Genomic DNA, 15,223 nt, shown 5'->3' on the forward strand with positions numbered 1-15,223 from the left:
AATTTCTTATTCTTTTTTTTGATTTAGCATCAAAAATGTATATAGAAAAAAAATGTATATAGAATAGCAAGAAATGTTCATGTGACTAAATGTGGATTTAGTACTATTACCTATATTTTTTTATTAAAACTTCTAAGCCCCGGGCTGTGGTCTCTTTACTCAAGCAATATGAGTTACAGCAATGAAATCTGAGCAGTCCCTTAGCATTCTGAATACTGTTGTTTGATCTGTGAAGTTCTTGTAGAGAATACACCAGAACTGATGCCATTTTTAAAACTTGATTTTCCCAGAAACGTTCCAAGCAGCGGAAGTTACAGCAGAAGGCCTTCCGCAAGAGGCAGCTGAAGGAGCAGAGGCAGGCCCGCAAAGAGAGGTTGAGTGGGCTCTTCCTCAATGAAGAAGTGCTGTCTTTGAAAGTGACCGAAGAAGATCATGAAGGAGATGTTGATGTTTTAATGTGACCAGGGTGAATTTGGCCATGGGGTTTCTAAGCCTTAACATTATCCTCACAGTTTATGTGGATTTTTTTTAACCAAAATTTTGATTAGAGCTGTGCTGATGATATAGGTAAATGTTTGACTCCTCAGACTGAAGTATAGTATTGAAAGTGGCTTTTTGCAAAAAGACAAATGCTTTTCCAAGTTAGAAGACTTCACAGGTTGGTTTTAGTTAAATTCAGTCATATCAGTGTATAGATTTAAAATCATTGTCCATCATAGATAATTCTCTTTGCTGTAGTACCTTTTCCAAAGGGTTGCTCTTTCTGTGTTTGATGCCCAGCTGAAAACCTTTTTTTGTGGTATTGAGGGCAAGGAGGCAGGGCTGTAGATGAAGGTACCATTTGTATATTTTTAGGGAGTATTGTCTTATGTCTTCACCTATTATTTATTCACAAAGTCATAGTTACAAGATTAGATCCTACTTTTTTTCTCCTTTCCATTCTTTGTGAAGTCAGAATCCCATTGGAATTTGAGCCTGATGATTGTAGGGGGAATAGTTTTGCATGCAATCACATTCTGGGGAGCTTGACATCATGCTGAATAGTCATTGGGTGAGAAAACTTTTAAAGGAGGACTTTCTTTCTGACATTTTCTGGACTTTTAGCATCTAGAATTTTTTCTTTCTCTTCAAGGCTGATTTTCCTTTTCAATTTGATCTAATCTTTGCAATTGATTTCACTTAGCCCAACTTGGACCTTTAAGTTTGAGTAATACTTTCTGGCTTGCTAAGAGACGCATGTACAAAATTCCCTGGTGATAATTCTGGAAATTCTTCTGAACTTCCGTGTGAAACATTTTTAGTGCACAAAACCTTTGAACCATCAGGGTTTTCCATCAGAACCATAATTTAAAGTGTCTGACATGAACGTGAACTAAGTACATGTTTATATTGGCTAGTTAATCACTGCTTTGTAAGATAGTGTGAAATGAGGGCATTCTTTAAAATATTTTCATAGTAGTATGTTTGATGAGTATTAGAAACACTGAAAATTTTAAGTAGCTTAATTAAGACAGATTTTGAATCTTTCTATAGGGAAGTGTATGTTGGGGACTACTGTTGACAGTTGATGGGCTGCTTTTTATAATTGATGATTACATTCTTGGGGCTAAAATATGTGTGATTATAAAAGAAACAAGTCAGAATAATCTTGCCCTAGAGTCCACATTCTTCTGCAGTATTTTACTTTTCTGTATTTAGTTCTAAGCAGGTAATTTACTGAAGAGAGAAGTGCTCCTGATTCCTAATTTGATATCTCCAGTGACTTTATTTTTATTTCACTTTGATACCTAGAGGCTTAAATAATGAAGCAGAGGGGAAAGAAAAATGACAAATGAAAAAGAACTGTTAACTTTTGTGACACAGAACAATGGGAATGTGACTTTTGCAGATATATTGTAAAGATCACATCTGTAAGAAATCCTATTGTTTTCTCACAGTAGTTATACTTCTCTTCTTTCTTTGCTACTTTTTACACCTTCAAATGGTTCTTTTGCTTCAGGAGCAAGAAAGCCAGACACTAAAATTCTCCAAGAAAGGGTAGGCAAAGCCAGGTTGGACAACATGGCTCTAGGCCAGGAATGTCAAATTTCGAATAGAAACAGCTCCTTGAGACTCCATAATGACATTATCTATGTTGTGTTGCAAATTTCTATTTGTTTTGTTAAACATTTCCCATTAATCTGGATCAACCCATGGCATTAAGTTTGATACCTCTGCTCTAGGTAATTTATAACTGAATCTTGAAAAGTTTAGCCAAGAAAGAAGTTCAAGAGAATGATTGGTTGGTCTTTGGAGCTGCATTTCGAGGAAAATGTTTGAAAAAAGTATCATTTGTCCATCAGATAAATAGAAATTTATCCAAATGTGAATTCAGATGAATTTCATTTCTTTTGACTATGAAAGTGTTTCTAATTCAGTGATAACCTTCAAGACCCATCTGTCACACTCCATAAGTGTTCTGTCTTGGCTGATGTTTTTTATCGTACTCACGTGGGCATGTTGGATAATGAATGGATGCGTGAGAATTTGTGTTCTCCCTTTAGTCGGATGCCTTTTCCCCATTCAGTGATATCCCTTTCCAGGTACACTTCACTTCAGTGGATCTGTGATCTTATCAAGTTGAGTGCTCCCTGCAGCACTGCAGAGAGTAACCCATCCTTGTCCATCTTGTGATTCTTGTCTATGTGCTCCTGAAACTCCTCCACTAGAGTTTCTCCCAATGCGGGACTCTTCCACAAGATCTTGTGATACAGAGAGGATTGGGGATACTAGAGGAGTGAGTTAATAACCATTGGTTATCCCTTTCTTTATACAGATCTAGCCCGTCCCCTTCATAGTAACTTTCCTTAAAACTGTCTAATATTGCAATTGCAACTGACTGCACATGTCACTTTATACTATTATTGTTTTCCATTTCTTAACAGAAAGGAAGCATGTCGTAACATTAGTTGTGTGAAATCAATATTGTACTTGATTTGAATTCTTGTCTTCATTTCCATTATATAATCACTATGTATATATTCTTTGATTTTGATGTCTTTGTTTTGTGTCGCTTGAAACAAATCATAGATTTCACTGGTATCCTTTATACCACTTTTGTGCATAGTTACTCTTTGATAATCTGTGGTAGCCTATTCATATATAGCTTTCCATTGTCCTTTGATTAACCCTCAACTTTATATTGTTAGAGACTGCTGGGGTATCCCATGACCTGGAGTCATACTATATATCACAGGAGGAATCTTAATACCAAAAATATAGGCCTTTGTTTTATGATGAAATTTGGGGTCATTGAAAGCCCTGCACACTTTTCCAAAGGCAATTCCATCAGTCTTCTTCCTCCTATTCAACTTCGTGCTCAGGTCCCTGTACACCCACAGTATGTCCAGAGTAGAGGGGTTTTCATTTCAACTGCATGCTGTAGTCTACACGGTGCACATTCTACACTTGTTTTTTACAAATCTTGACACACTTTGTTTTATGAGTGATCACTATGAAATATATACCCCTTTCATACTACCTTTTCTTAAATCGTCTAATATTGCAATTGCAATTGACTGCACATGTCACTTTATGCTCTTAGAGAGTAAAGAAGCATGTTTTAATATTAGTGGTGTGAAATTATATTAGTTGTGTGAAACTACTATTAGTCCTGTGAAACCAACATGTCATTGTATTTGATTTGAATTCATTTGTCTTCATTTCCATTATTTGTAGCTGTTCTATATGATCTTTTGGTTCTTTCTTTGCTCTGTAGCAGTTCATATAATTCTAAGCATATGTCTCTGAATTCTTCATATGATTTCTAACAGCACAATAGCAGGCCATGGCATTGACATGGCAAGATATATTTTTTTCCATTCCTCACTTTGTTGGGCATGTGATTCACTCCCCTCTCGCCCCCTGCCTTTTTTCTACTGTAAAAAGTTGCTACTCTGCTATTTTAATATGTATAGAACCTTGCTTCCTGTCATTGATCTTTATCAAATATGAGTAGTGAGTAGATCAAAGGATGTAAACATAATACCAAATTGTTTTCTAGAATGGTTGAACCAGTTCATAGTTCTACCAACAGTGCACTGGTATACCTGTCTTAGATATTGTTCTCCAATGTTGACTGTTTTCATCATTTAGAATACTTGCCAATTTGATGGGTGTTAGGTAAAGCCTCAGCGCTTTTGTATTTCTCTTGTGAATAACTTGAGCATTTAGTATTCTCTTTTTTCTGCCACTCTTACGTGACTGAGAGCCATTTTATATTTCTCCTTATTTCGTGAGAAACTGGGCAGATGATCGCTCTATAGCCAGCCTATCAATAATGAACACACCAGTTGGAATTATTCCTTACAAAGTACTCATAGCCCCCGGGACTGGACCCTGCAGCCTTAATAGCCTTGGAGAATCTAGAGTCATTGTTCTGGCCATGATAAGGCAACAGAAATGAACCAATTTCTCCCGATGCATTTAAAAAATTAGAAATCAAATTATTCTTTTAGTTTATAGCAAAAAAGAGACATCATTTCTGCAGATATCATTGAATGATTTGAATTTACGATATTGAATTTATTAATTCTAGATTTGATCCATGTTCACAGATGTAGCAGAATCATTTATAATGACTCTGTACTTTAGCTTTCATTCTTTTTCTCTCAAGGGTTTTAAAGGCAAAATAATGGTTTCAAGTCCTGTTTCCTCTTTAGTCTAGTTGTATGACACCTCTCATTGCTCCAGGAAAATCTCATTGTCAAGTAGAAATTCAATCCCTACCGTGGCAATTTACCTCACCAATAAAACCATAGGTCCTGATCAAGATGGCAACATCCAACTTTTCAGATCAACAAAATTCATAAAGAGGAGTCATGAGAAAGAAATTGAATGTCTAGTGAGGTACAGAAAGGATCATTTGATCTGCTGTCTCAACTAGTGTTTGTTGAATACCATCTTCCTTGCCCATGAAATAAAACTTGGTCAGAATTCATAAAATATAACAGTACTTTGACCAAGCCTGCTTTCCTTCAAATAAAGTCACTATTGCAAAAGGAATCCTGAGATACTGACATTTGTGATTCCTCACAGATTTGGTACAGATATTATTTTAATCTGCCTTTTTATAATTGTAAAAATCCCCTCTTGAAGGAGTAGCCTATTGTGTTTACATTTTTTTTGGAATAGTTCTGATCCTCAGACTAAATTCATGACATATTTCCATGTTGATGACTCAAATATGCATTTGAGTTCAGAAACAATAGGGAAATCTTCTCTCCAGTCCATATGTGGAAGATACTACTGCACCGTGTTTGTATTTTAAGGCCTACCTTGGCCGTCTTGATTCTTTCCCTTTCTCTTTTTCATGTTTCTTATTGATGTGTACTTGTTTCTATTGCTTCTGCTTGTTTCATCTCACATTATTTCATAAAGGTCTAGATTTTTTTGGTATTCCTTAAATGGGTCATCATAATTATATTTTGTTGATGTACCACAATTGTTTCACCATTTCCCTATTGTTGGACCTTTAGTTTATTTCCAGGTCTTTTTGCAAGCAAATTAATGCCTCTGTGAAACTCAGGCTTGATTATGTTTTATGACTTGTCCTGGCCAGATGGCTCTCCAGAAAGATTCTGCCAGCAATGAATGAGTTGTTTCACAGCAATCCCTGTTGCTTTTAGTTATTTTTGCCAGTTTGATAGTTTCGGGGTGATACCTCAAAGTTGGTTTCATTTGGCATTTCTTTGATTATTAGTGAGGTTAAAAACATTTTTAAAGTTGTTAGTAACTTGTTTTTCTTTTGAAAATTGTATCCTTTTGCTGTTTACCCATTGTGGATGAGGTATGGGGAGTAGGGAGTGTGGTAGTTAGCACTGTAATTTTTTAAGAGTTCCATATGTAGTTTAGATATTAATCTTTATCTGTCATATTTATCCTTAAATATTTTCCTCAATCTATTCTTTTTAAAAAGTTACATTGAGTTTTATTGTACAGAACATTTTTGTCTTAATATAGTTAAGCACATCAGTTTTGTCTTCTATTTGATTTTTTTAAAAAAAATCCATCCCTTTTCTACAATTTAGATATATACTTTATTTTATCCTCATACATATTTTTCTGTTTAGGTTTCTCTTTTAGCTGAAATTTACTGGGATGTAGTGTGTAAAAAAAATGAGGCTAAATCCTTTTCCACCAGATTGCCAGCCAGTTTTCCCAAGATGAGTAATGAATCTTCTGCTTAATCTCTTTCTTTTCTATCAGTTTACCAAACACTGGTCTTTTTCGATGTTTGGTTGGATGTATGGTGTTATCTAGTCTGTTCCATTCTTTGTATAGCACCAGATCATTTTGATAGTAACCACTTGGGAATAATTTGTTTTAAGGTCTGACAAGGTAAGACCACCTTTTCAGCTTTTTTCTTTTTTTTTTTAATAATAGCTTATTTTCAAAATATAAGCAAAGATAGTTTTCAGCATTCATCCTTTTTAAAATTAAAACTTGTGATTTCAAAACATATGCATAGATAATTTTCAACATTCACCATTGCAAAACCTTGTGTTCCAAAACCTCTTCCCCCCACTCCTTCCCCTAGACACCAAGTAATCCAATATATGTTATACATGTATAATAATTCTATATATATTTTCACAATTATCATGCTGCACAAGAAAAATCAGATCAAAAAGGAAAAAATTGAGAAAAAAAAAAACAAAATGCAAGCAAACAACAACAAAAAAAGTGAAACCATGTTGTGATCCACACTCAGTTCCCACAGTCCTGTTTCTGTTGTAGATGGCTCTCTTCATCACAAGATCATTGGAACTGGTCTAAATCATCTCATTGTTGAGAAGAGCCACGTCCATCAGAATTGATCATCGTATTGTCTTGCTGTTGCCATGTACGATGATCTGGTTTTACTCACTTCACTTAGCATCAGTTCTTGTGAGTCTCTCCAAGCCTCTTTGAAATCATCCTGCTGATCATTTCTTATAGAATGATAATATTCCATAACATTCACATACTGTAACTTACTCAGCCATTCTCCAACTGATGGGCATCCACTCCATTTCCAGTTTCTTGCCACTACAAAAAAGGGCTGCTACAAATATCTTTGCACACGTGGGACCCCTTTCCTTCTTTACGATCTCTTTGGGATTCAGGCTCAGTAGAAACACTGCTGGATCCAAGAGTGTGCACAGTTTTTTAGTCCAAAGGACATAGATCCAAATGACTCTCCAGAATGGCTGGATAAGCTCACAACTCCATCACCAATGTAATAGTGTCCCAGTTTTCCCTCATCCCCTCCAACATTCGTCATTATCTTAGCCAGTCTGAGAGGTATGTAGTGGTACCTCAGAGTTGTCCTAATTTTCATTTCTCTGATCAATGGTGATTTAGTCAGCTTTGTTCTTTAGTGTGCTTTTTGGCAGTTTTGCTCCCTTTTCTCCATGCAGATTGTTTTTGCCTTGTTCCATAAAGAAGCCCATGACAATTCAATTTGTATTGCATTAAATAGGTGAGTTAATTTGGGACACATGGTCATTTTTATTATGTTAGGTTATAACTCATACCAAGCTTGTCTGAATTTGAAAAATGTGATTGTTTTTTGACCTGGGGACAAGAAGTGCATATTATGTTAAATGACAATTAGACCAAATTTACAAATGCTTTTAAAATCTCAAATCACATCAAATCACACTACTAGTTCAGTATTTTAATTGTGCCATCAAGGCCTCTGGAGCTGGGTAAGAAATTCAGTAAACACTTCTCTTTTTCTGTTCCAGACTTGTCTTTCTCATTATCATTCCACCTAAGAACAAACAGTGTAGTTTGGGACCATGCAGTAATGCCTCATGGTCTGTTAAGTGATAGGATTTGCGATCTAGAATCAGACAGTATATTCATGCTCAATGAATAAGAGAAACAGTTGAGAGGTATAGGAATAATACCCACCTAGGCACTGCTGTCATGCTTTGGCCTGGGACATAAATGCTCCACTTAAGCAATTTCAGATCATGTTTAGATTTTATTTCCTTTGGTAATAATTTATGTACTAAAAAAGGCTTCAAAGGAACATTGGCAACTAAGTTTCATCTGGACTGTAGAGAAGCAACAGCTCTGAAGTCCTGCTGCCCAGGCAGGGGGCAAAACAACTGCTTGGCTCATTTTGTCTTTCAGTACCTGTTCTTGAGTGCTTTTCAGCCTCTTAGCACAATCATTAAATGAAAACTTTTAGAACACTTGAAAATGAAGTTCTTACTAAGCACAGTAAGCAGACTAATTGGTCTTCACCGGGTTCCATGGTGAAAGTTTGTAATTTGTTAGAAAATGTATTTTTCCATCATTGTGATGAGTAGAACCTTTTGAGATGGAAGTACGGGGATGTGTGTGGCTTGGGGCTCTGCTCTAGCTGTGCATGGGCATCTTAACTATGGAAACAGAGAAAGAATTCCTTAAGTTATTTTTAAGGCTTCAGCTGGGTGACTTGAATGGAGCTGGAAGCCAGAACCCTTCCCATGCATGGGACAGCTTGTTTCTCAGTAGTACTTGATCCATTAAGCTTTTGAATCTGACAGGTTGATGTTTGGTTATTTGCTTGAAGGTTTTAGAAAGATGGCAGCAAATTCCCATTACTGGTGTTTGGATTCATTTGGATAGTTCACCGTTTGCTGTTCTGAGCCTTCGCATGTCTGAAATTCAGTAGCTGTGCTGTCAAAATCAGTGAAGGAAATGAAAATAGACTTAAAACATTTCATAGGTGGTTAAATTTCAAATCAGTTGTTCACTTTCAAAGGTCAGTAGTTATATAGCCCAAGCTCAGAACCAAAACAAGGATAAAATTGGCTGGTCTGAGTAATTTTTGAGTTCTCTGAATTACTGTATAAGATAAATCAGGATTTCTTCCTGATCTCTGGTCACTATATTATTACACTATAATATTACATTATAATGCACTTTTGTACATACAAGCTGTTTCTGTATATTCTATACCTACCACAATGTATATAAAAGCCTTTTTTCTGAAGTGAAGGAATTAATAATAGCTGCAATATTCATAGTTTTTGTTACTTTGAGGCCCTCATTTAAAAATTGTCATGCAGTTAGGAACGAACACATACGGGTTGCAGTTAAAACTGACAACGTGGCAGAGATGTCTGTTGAAATTGTATATACAAGTGAAGTGTTTGGATCGTGAGGCCTTCATGCAGAGATACCATTGATCAATCTATGTTTACACATTGGATTTATACACATCCCGCATTTACTTCACTCTTGCTCTTGCCTAATCTTCCCCTTCTCACTCTACCCAAGAATCTCAACTTACTGTCAAGGAAGGAACATAACAATGGTGCTATCTACCTACTGTGATGCAGTTGATAAATTACTACACTGTACACATGGGTTACATAGAAAAACATTTTGATGCTTCTTCCCTTACTCTGTTTCCTCTCCCTCTACACACATACATTCTCTCTCTCTCTCTCTCTCTCTCTCTCTCTCTCTCTCTCTCTCTCTCTCTCTCTCTCTCTCTCTCTCTTCTCTTCTCTTCTCTTCTCTTCTCTTCTCTTCTCTTCTCTTCTCTTCTCTTCTCTTCTCTTCTCTTCTCTTCTCTTCTCTTCTCTTCTCTTTCTCTTTCTCTTTCTCTTTCTTCTACCTACACCTTGGAAGATTTTCTTTAGTCCCCTGTAAACTTTTTTGTGGATGTTGTTTTCCAGGGTTCATTCATTGGTAATACCAAAATTGCCCAAAAAGATCAGACACTTCTGACACTTTATGGGCATCATAATTAAGTGCATTTTTGTCATTTAAAAAAAAAAACTAATATAAAACCAGCTTAGAAGGTTTGCATAGCACCTGTAACATAGTATTTTTTTATTCTTTCTCACTTCAGATATTGCCTTTCACAGATTTTTCTATAAAAATTAATAATTATGAACAGAATGTTTCCATTACTGATTAAATTGAAGATTATCATTGAACCATGGTTAAGAAATATCCAGAGACAGACTTCAGTTAGATTTTTAGTAATATCTTGGCCACTAGAGGGAGGGTTGCAGTGGAGAATAACAATAGCCTTTATCCCCCCCACATCCACACCTACCTTCTTGGAAAAAGCTGTAGGATTGTGTAGAATGAAATGGACTGATCTGTTTCAGATTGCTTTGGGGAAGAAAAAGTAGAGTTGGAGAAGCAGGTTTTTTGGTCAAAGATAAAAGAAAATAATTCATGTTTTTCATGAAATTCTAATTCATGCTTTCTCTGTAATCTTAGATTTTAAAACAATGTGGCTTAGAACATATGGTACATATATATATATATATTATATATACACACACATATACACATGCTTATGCTCCTACCTTTGGTCATGTAAAACTTTGGATGGGATGCAAAACCACTCAGTTTATGAATGAGCTTTGGTGATCGAGAAATGGGGGACTTGAGGGTTGTATTTGAAAGGAAATGGTGGCCTCACTTTGTGGAAAACTACCATTAAATTGGGGAGCTGGGCAGTTTAACATAGCTGAGTGAACAGCTTTCTCAAATCTTAGCTGTTTTGTTTGGGTGAGGGATGATAACTAATGATTGACTAGTGTAGGAAATTCTCTATCTTCATTAATCTAGCTTAGGAAATTCTAGTTCTCTCCCCTGTCCATAGCCACTTAACTTTTTCTTATTAGCCTAGTACTCCTCTCTGTCAAGATCAGTTATCAGTAACATGGGGAAGGAAAGAAATCCATTTTACATTGATATATTACTGTGGTATCAGAAAATCCATTGACAGTGATGTGAAACTCCAGACCCATCCTCCATAAAGTGTTTGTGGCACATTGTGCAGTGTTGGTACATTGCTGGGGCAGAGAAGCCCTTCTTGTCATGCTTGGGTGGGCACATTTTACTTCATCTTTGGGGGGTTAGTGGGAAATGTAGGCGATGTGTTTGAGCGTGTGTAAAAGTGAGTGTGTGTTTCTTACATGTGTGTGTTTTCTTAGAATTTTAGCAGGTTGAAAGAGAATAAAGCCGGCTCTGAATTTGTTTTTTCCAGTGAGTAAAATTCATCATCTGAATCTTTGTCATTTATGTTTATTTTAGTAGTAAGAATCAAAGAGAGTTCATCTTGAAATAAATATATAGTGTTCACTGTTCCTTTTCATTTTAAATTAAGCTCTTAAAAATTAGAGTTAATCATTGTGCATTTGACTATCACTCATAGAGTAATTGTTTATACTATTATTGTATGCTAGGCAGTAAACTACTGATGGTGTTTGAATACATTTTCACTGAGCTTAGTGAATATTTTTGAGCTAAAAGAAGCCTGTGTCTGTTTTTCTCCTTCCATTTGAGCCATGGGGAATAAAGAACATGAGGATGGGAGGAAAGGAGGAAAGGAACTACTGAAGAGGAGTAGGACAAAACCAGAAATTATCTTACAACCCCAGGACCTAAATAATCTGAGCTAGTTTTGGCCAGACCAATCAATAAACATTGTTGAGCATCTATGTTATACAAGTGCACTTTGCTAGCCATTTGAAGGAATTCAAAGAAACAAAAAACATAGTCCCTATCCTCGTTTTTCTAGAAATTTTAAGAAATTGAAATTCCCAAATATGTGACTATATCAAGATTATTATTTTTAAAATTGTACCAGGACTTAGATCAAATTAGTTTTAGATTTCAAAGGTGTATTAGAATTCATCTTGCTCAAACCCCCTCGTTTTATAGATGAGGATATTGGGATGAAGTGAGTGAAGGAACCATAAGCCAGTTGGTGTCAGAGTCAGGATGCGCACCTTGGTCTCCTAATTCCTGGCCTGATGCTCTTTCCATTCTGGTATATGTTGTCTCCTTTTACATAGGTAGGCTAGCATGGAAACCGCTAAATTCTTTGGAAGGTGTATTTTAGGGGGTGGCAAATCTTTTTATCTCTTTGAGGAAGGATTTGGTTTTGGAAACTAACCAAAAAATCATCTGGGAGGCAAGGCTAGGAAATCAAGCTGGGATTTCGGGTTTTGGTTCCAAAACAAGATAGGACCATTCCCAAAGAGTCCAAAGAAGCTAAGAATGATCGTGGTTTCATTTAGTACTTGTCCAGCCTCGCATGTCACAACCTTTTAGAGACCAGTGCTTCCATCTATTAGGGTATACGTTCCCAGAAGTCTTTGCGAGAAAGCATTGCCTTGTTTCACCTTGTAATGAGGAAAGAATGGCTCAGATTATGTGAATGACTATATCGGGGGTGAAATTTATACCAAGTTATCTGCCACCTCCTAGAGTACTCTAGAAACAGGAGACATTCCTTAAGAGTTTGGCAAGAGGTAATTTTAGGACAAATAAAACTAGATTATATGCCAGGTCCTAAAGTTATGGGACTCCTTTCCAGGAGGTGAATGAGAGAAGCTGGATTTGAATAGGTTTGAGGATTCTTGTCTAAATGTCTAATTATTCTTTGAATCAGGGATATATGAGGATCCATTACTGATGATGCTCCTTCTTAGCCCACTACTGATTGATTAGTTGTCTCCTCAACATTTCAGTCACTTGGGTCTTCTCACTGTGCTAAAAGTGGGTTGTACTCTTTCCTGCCTTTGCAATTTTTGCTTCTGCTTCTCCCCACCCACCCCATCTGGACTTATCTGGAGTGTCTCTTTCCTCCTCCTTCCTGCTTATCTAGATCTTCTCCTTTTTCCGAGGACCCATACCAAGTACCACCCCTTCCCTGAGGCCTTCCATATCTGTTCCATTCTGGTACTCTGGCTCTTTGGGCTCTCTAAAAGTCCCTGACTTGCATCATTATCTGATTGTTGTTTGTGTGTCTTGTGTCTCTTTGAGTAGAGTATAAGCTCCTTGAGAGTAGGGACTGCCTTCTGTTTCTTTGTTAGGCCTCTCCACTTAGCTCAGTGGGAGAGGACATTGTCAGAGTTCAATAGCTACTTAAATGAATTGAACTGAATTAACACTGGAAGCAAAATGAATTTGGACAACTATCCATCAGAAAATTGCTTAAACAAATTTCTCCCTCTACTCTACAATCTCCCTGTTGCTTTAGGGGATCCAAAGATGTACTGTTTCTGAATGTGACTTAGCTTTAGTCACTTGTGAGTATCTGAAGGTATATACTGAAGTGCCGTTATTAGTCACGAGAGCTTTTAGGATTTGTGCAGAAAGAATATATTTTGATCCCAAATAGAATTTCATAAAGCTCCAGGCACAACATTCCCTTCCTCCTGTTTTAGAGGAGTCCATTCAATTGAAAGTAGATGTGAAATTCTATGTTTTCTACCGATCCTCGTTCTCTTCAAAATGGTTTGGAGCTGCACATTGTTGTTGATTGAGCTTGCTACAAGTGCCGGTCATTGGGAGATGAAGCAAAGGCTTGATCCTTAGGACAAGCCCGTTTGCAGGCTGATAAAGTGAGTGTCATTTAGGGTTCTTAAATATTGTATTGATGTATGTATTAAAGTTCTAGAACACTTCTCGCTGTTGCATTAACCCTGATTTGTCTGTGATGATTGATTGCATTTTATAGCTTTGTCCGTTACAGATGTGCTGACAATGTGTATAAGGGGTCATCACTTCATCATAATTGCACACAAACTTCCTGTACACTCTGATGCTGAGACCAATAACATGACTACCATAGCCAGAATAAACTCATTCGCCTATTAATTTAGTGCTTGTACCTGCTTTGTGAGGGGAGAATAGTCTTGAAATGAGCCTAGTAGCATTGATTTGTGATTAATCATTTTTACTTAGTGACTCATCTGTGATCCTAGTAGAACAACGAGGTTGTGTTTGCTCAGTGGTAGTAGCTCCATGTATCTCGTGTGCATCTAGAAAATGGCTGTGGCCATGAACTGTGCGTATGACTAAGAGTTGTTTAAAGATATAAGGGGACGCGGGTGGGGCGGGTGGGAAGTGGGGAAGAGAGTGTGTTTGTTTGCAAACCCCAAAGAAGAATTGGGACTAAATAATAACCTTGATTTTGAACAGCACTGCTCCTGGTAGTTGTGGTTGTCCATTGGGCACCTTGCTGTTGGTTAGGCTCTGAATTGAAAAAAAAAGTTTTGTCTCACCTCTGTTTTTCCCTTCCTTCAAGTTTCTCCAAGTATTTGCCACATTAACCTCACACTCGGAATGGTAAATTTGGGGGAATTAATAAATTTGTTCTATCACTTCATCCTGTTGTAGGTGATTAAATTGAAGTTTGAGTTGTGTACAAAATGCATAAACGGTCACAGACACAAAGAGGACTTTACATGGTCACCTTCCTCAACTTCTCCTTGAATCACCCGCCCCCTCTATTGTCAGAAACAAGTATCCTCCACTACAGCGGCCACTGTGTTCCCCTAGCATAGGACAAATACACTTAGCAGCAGCCCCCAGAGTCAACTCTCCCAAGGGTAAAACACACAGAATCTACACAAGGAGCCTTATTGAGCCATTTGAAGGTGTTGGGTACCGGAATCTAGCGTAAACATAAACATGAGAGTTAAAAGCCAAGGTTCCTCAGTGCCACTGTAGTGCGGGCATACTATGTGAAGTGCTTTTGCCCTCTTACACAGAGATTGACCCACCTTCAAGTTGGTCAGTGTCAATCGCCAGTCTCTGTTGACTGCTGGAATCAGCTTTAAAGGCACTCTGTAATTATGGCCCCCTGGAGTAGCATCTCCTGTGGTGGTTTTCCATCAAATGTCACCGTTCCATGTACTTCAAGTGCTGATTATCTCTCACTGTCCCCCCCCCCACCATGTTGGGTAGCAAGGTGTCATTGGCCTTATTTATACAACAGTATAAAGTTAGCGTGTGTGAGAACCATTCAGTTGCTGAGTGTCACTGCACATGCCTCCACAGTAGCTTTTGTGTCCCTCCCCTTCTCAATAACAACCACTCTAGTTCAGGTTCTTTTTCTCTTTTGCCTGGAACATTAGGTGACAACAGTCTCCCCGCCGAGCTTCTTCCATCTAGTCCATACTCTATGACCTGTCGGATTGATGGTTCTAAAGCACAAGTCCTACCTTAGCACCCCAACTTTCTCCAGAAACTCATGTCAAGCCGGAATCTGCCTCCCTTAAACATGCCCAGTAGTGCTGATTATTTCCTTCAGGACCAAACAGAATGCCAAAAAGCCTCCTTAGATGTCAGTCAACAAATATCTAGTAAGTGCTTTCTATGTTCCTAGCATTTTGCTACGCACTAAGGATACAAAGAAAGGCAAAAACATAAAAGCGACTCCTGT

General features: G+C 37.4%; 1 protein-coding gene across 1 annotated transcript in view; it reads left to right on the forward strand.

Annotated features, from left to right (window-relative positions):
• The window catches only part of FAM199X (family with sequence similarity 199, X-linked), a 38,085-nt gene extending 23,921 nt beyond the window's left edge, over nt 1–14,164 (forward strand). Inside the window, exon 6 of the mRNA XM_074278026.1 lies at nt 291–14,164. Coding sequence (XP_074134127.1) covers nt 291–461 — 171 coding nt within the window. The 3' untranslated portion in view covers nt 462–14,164. The remainder of the gene's footprint in view (nt 1–290) is intronic.
• Nucleotides 14,165–15,223: the final 1,059 nt, after the last annotated feature.

The sequence above is a fragment of the Sminthopsis crassicaudata genome, chromosome X, assembly GCF_048593235.1.
Source record: "Sminthopsis crassicaudata isolate SCR6 chromosome X, ASM4859323v1, whole genome shotgun sequence".
NCBI classification, from domain to species: Eukaryota; Metazoa; Chordata; class Mammalia; order Dasyuromorphia; family Dasyuridae; genus Sminthopsis; species Sminthopsis crassicaudata.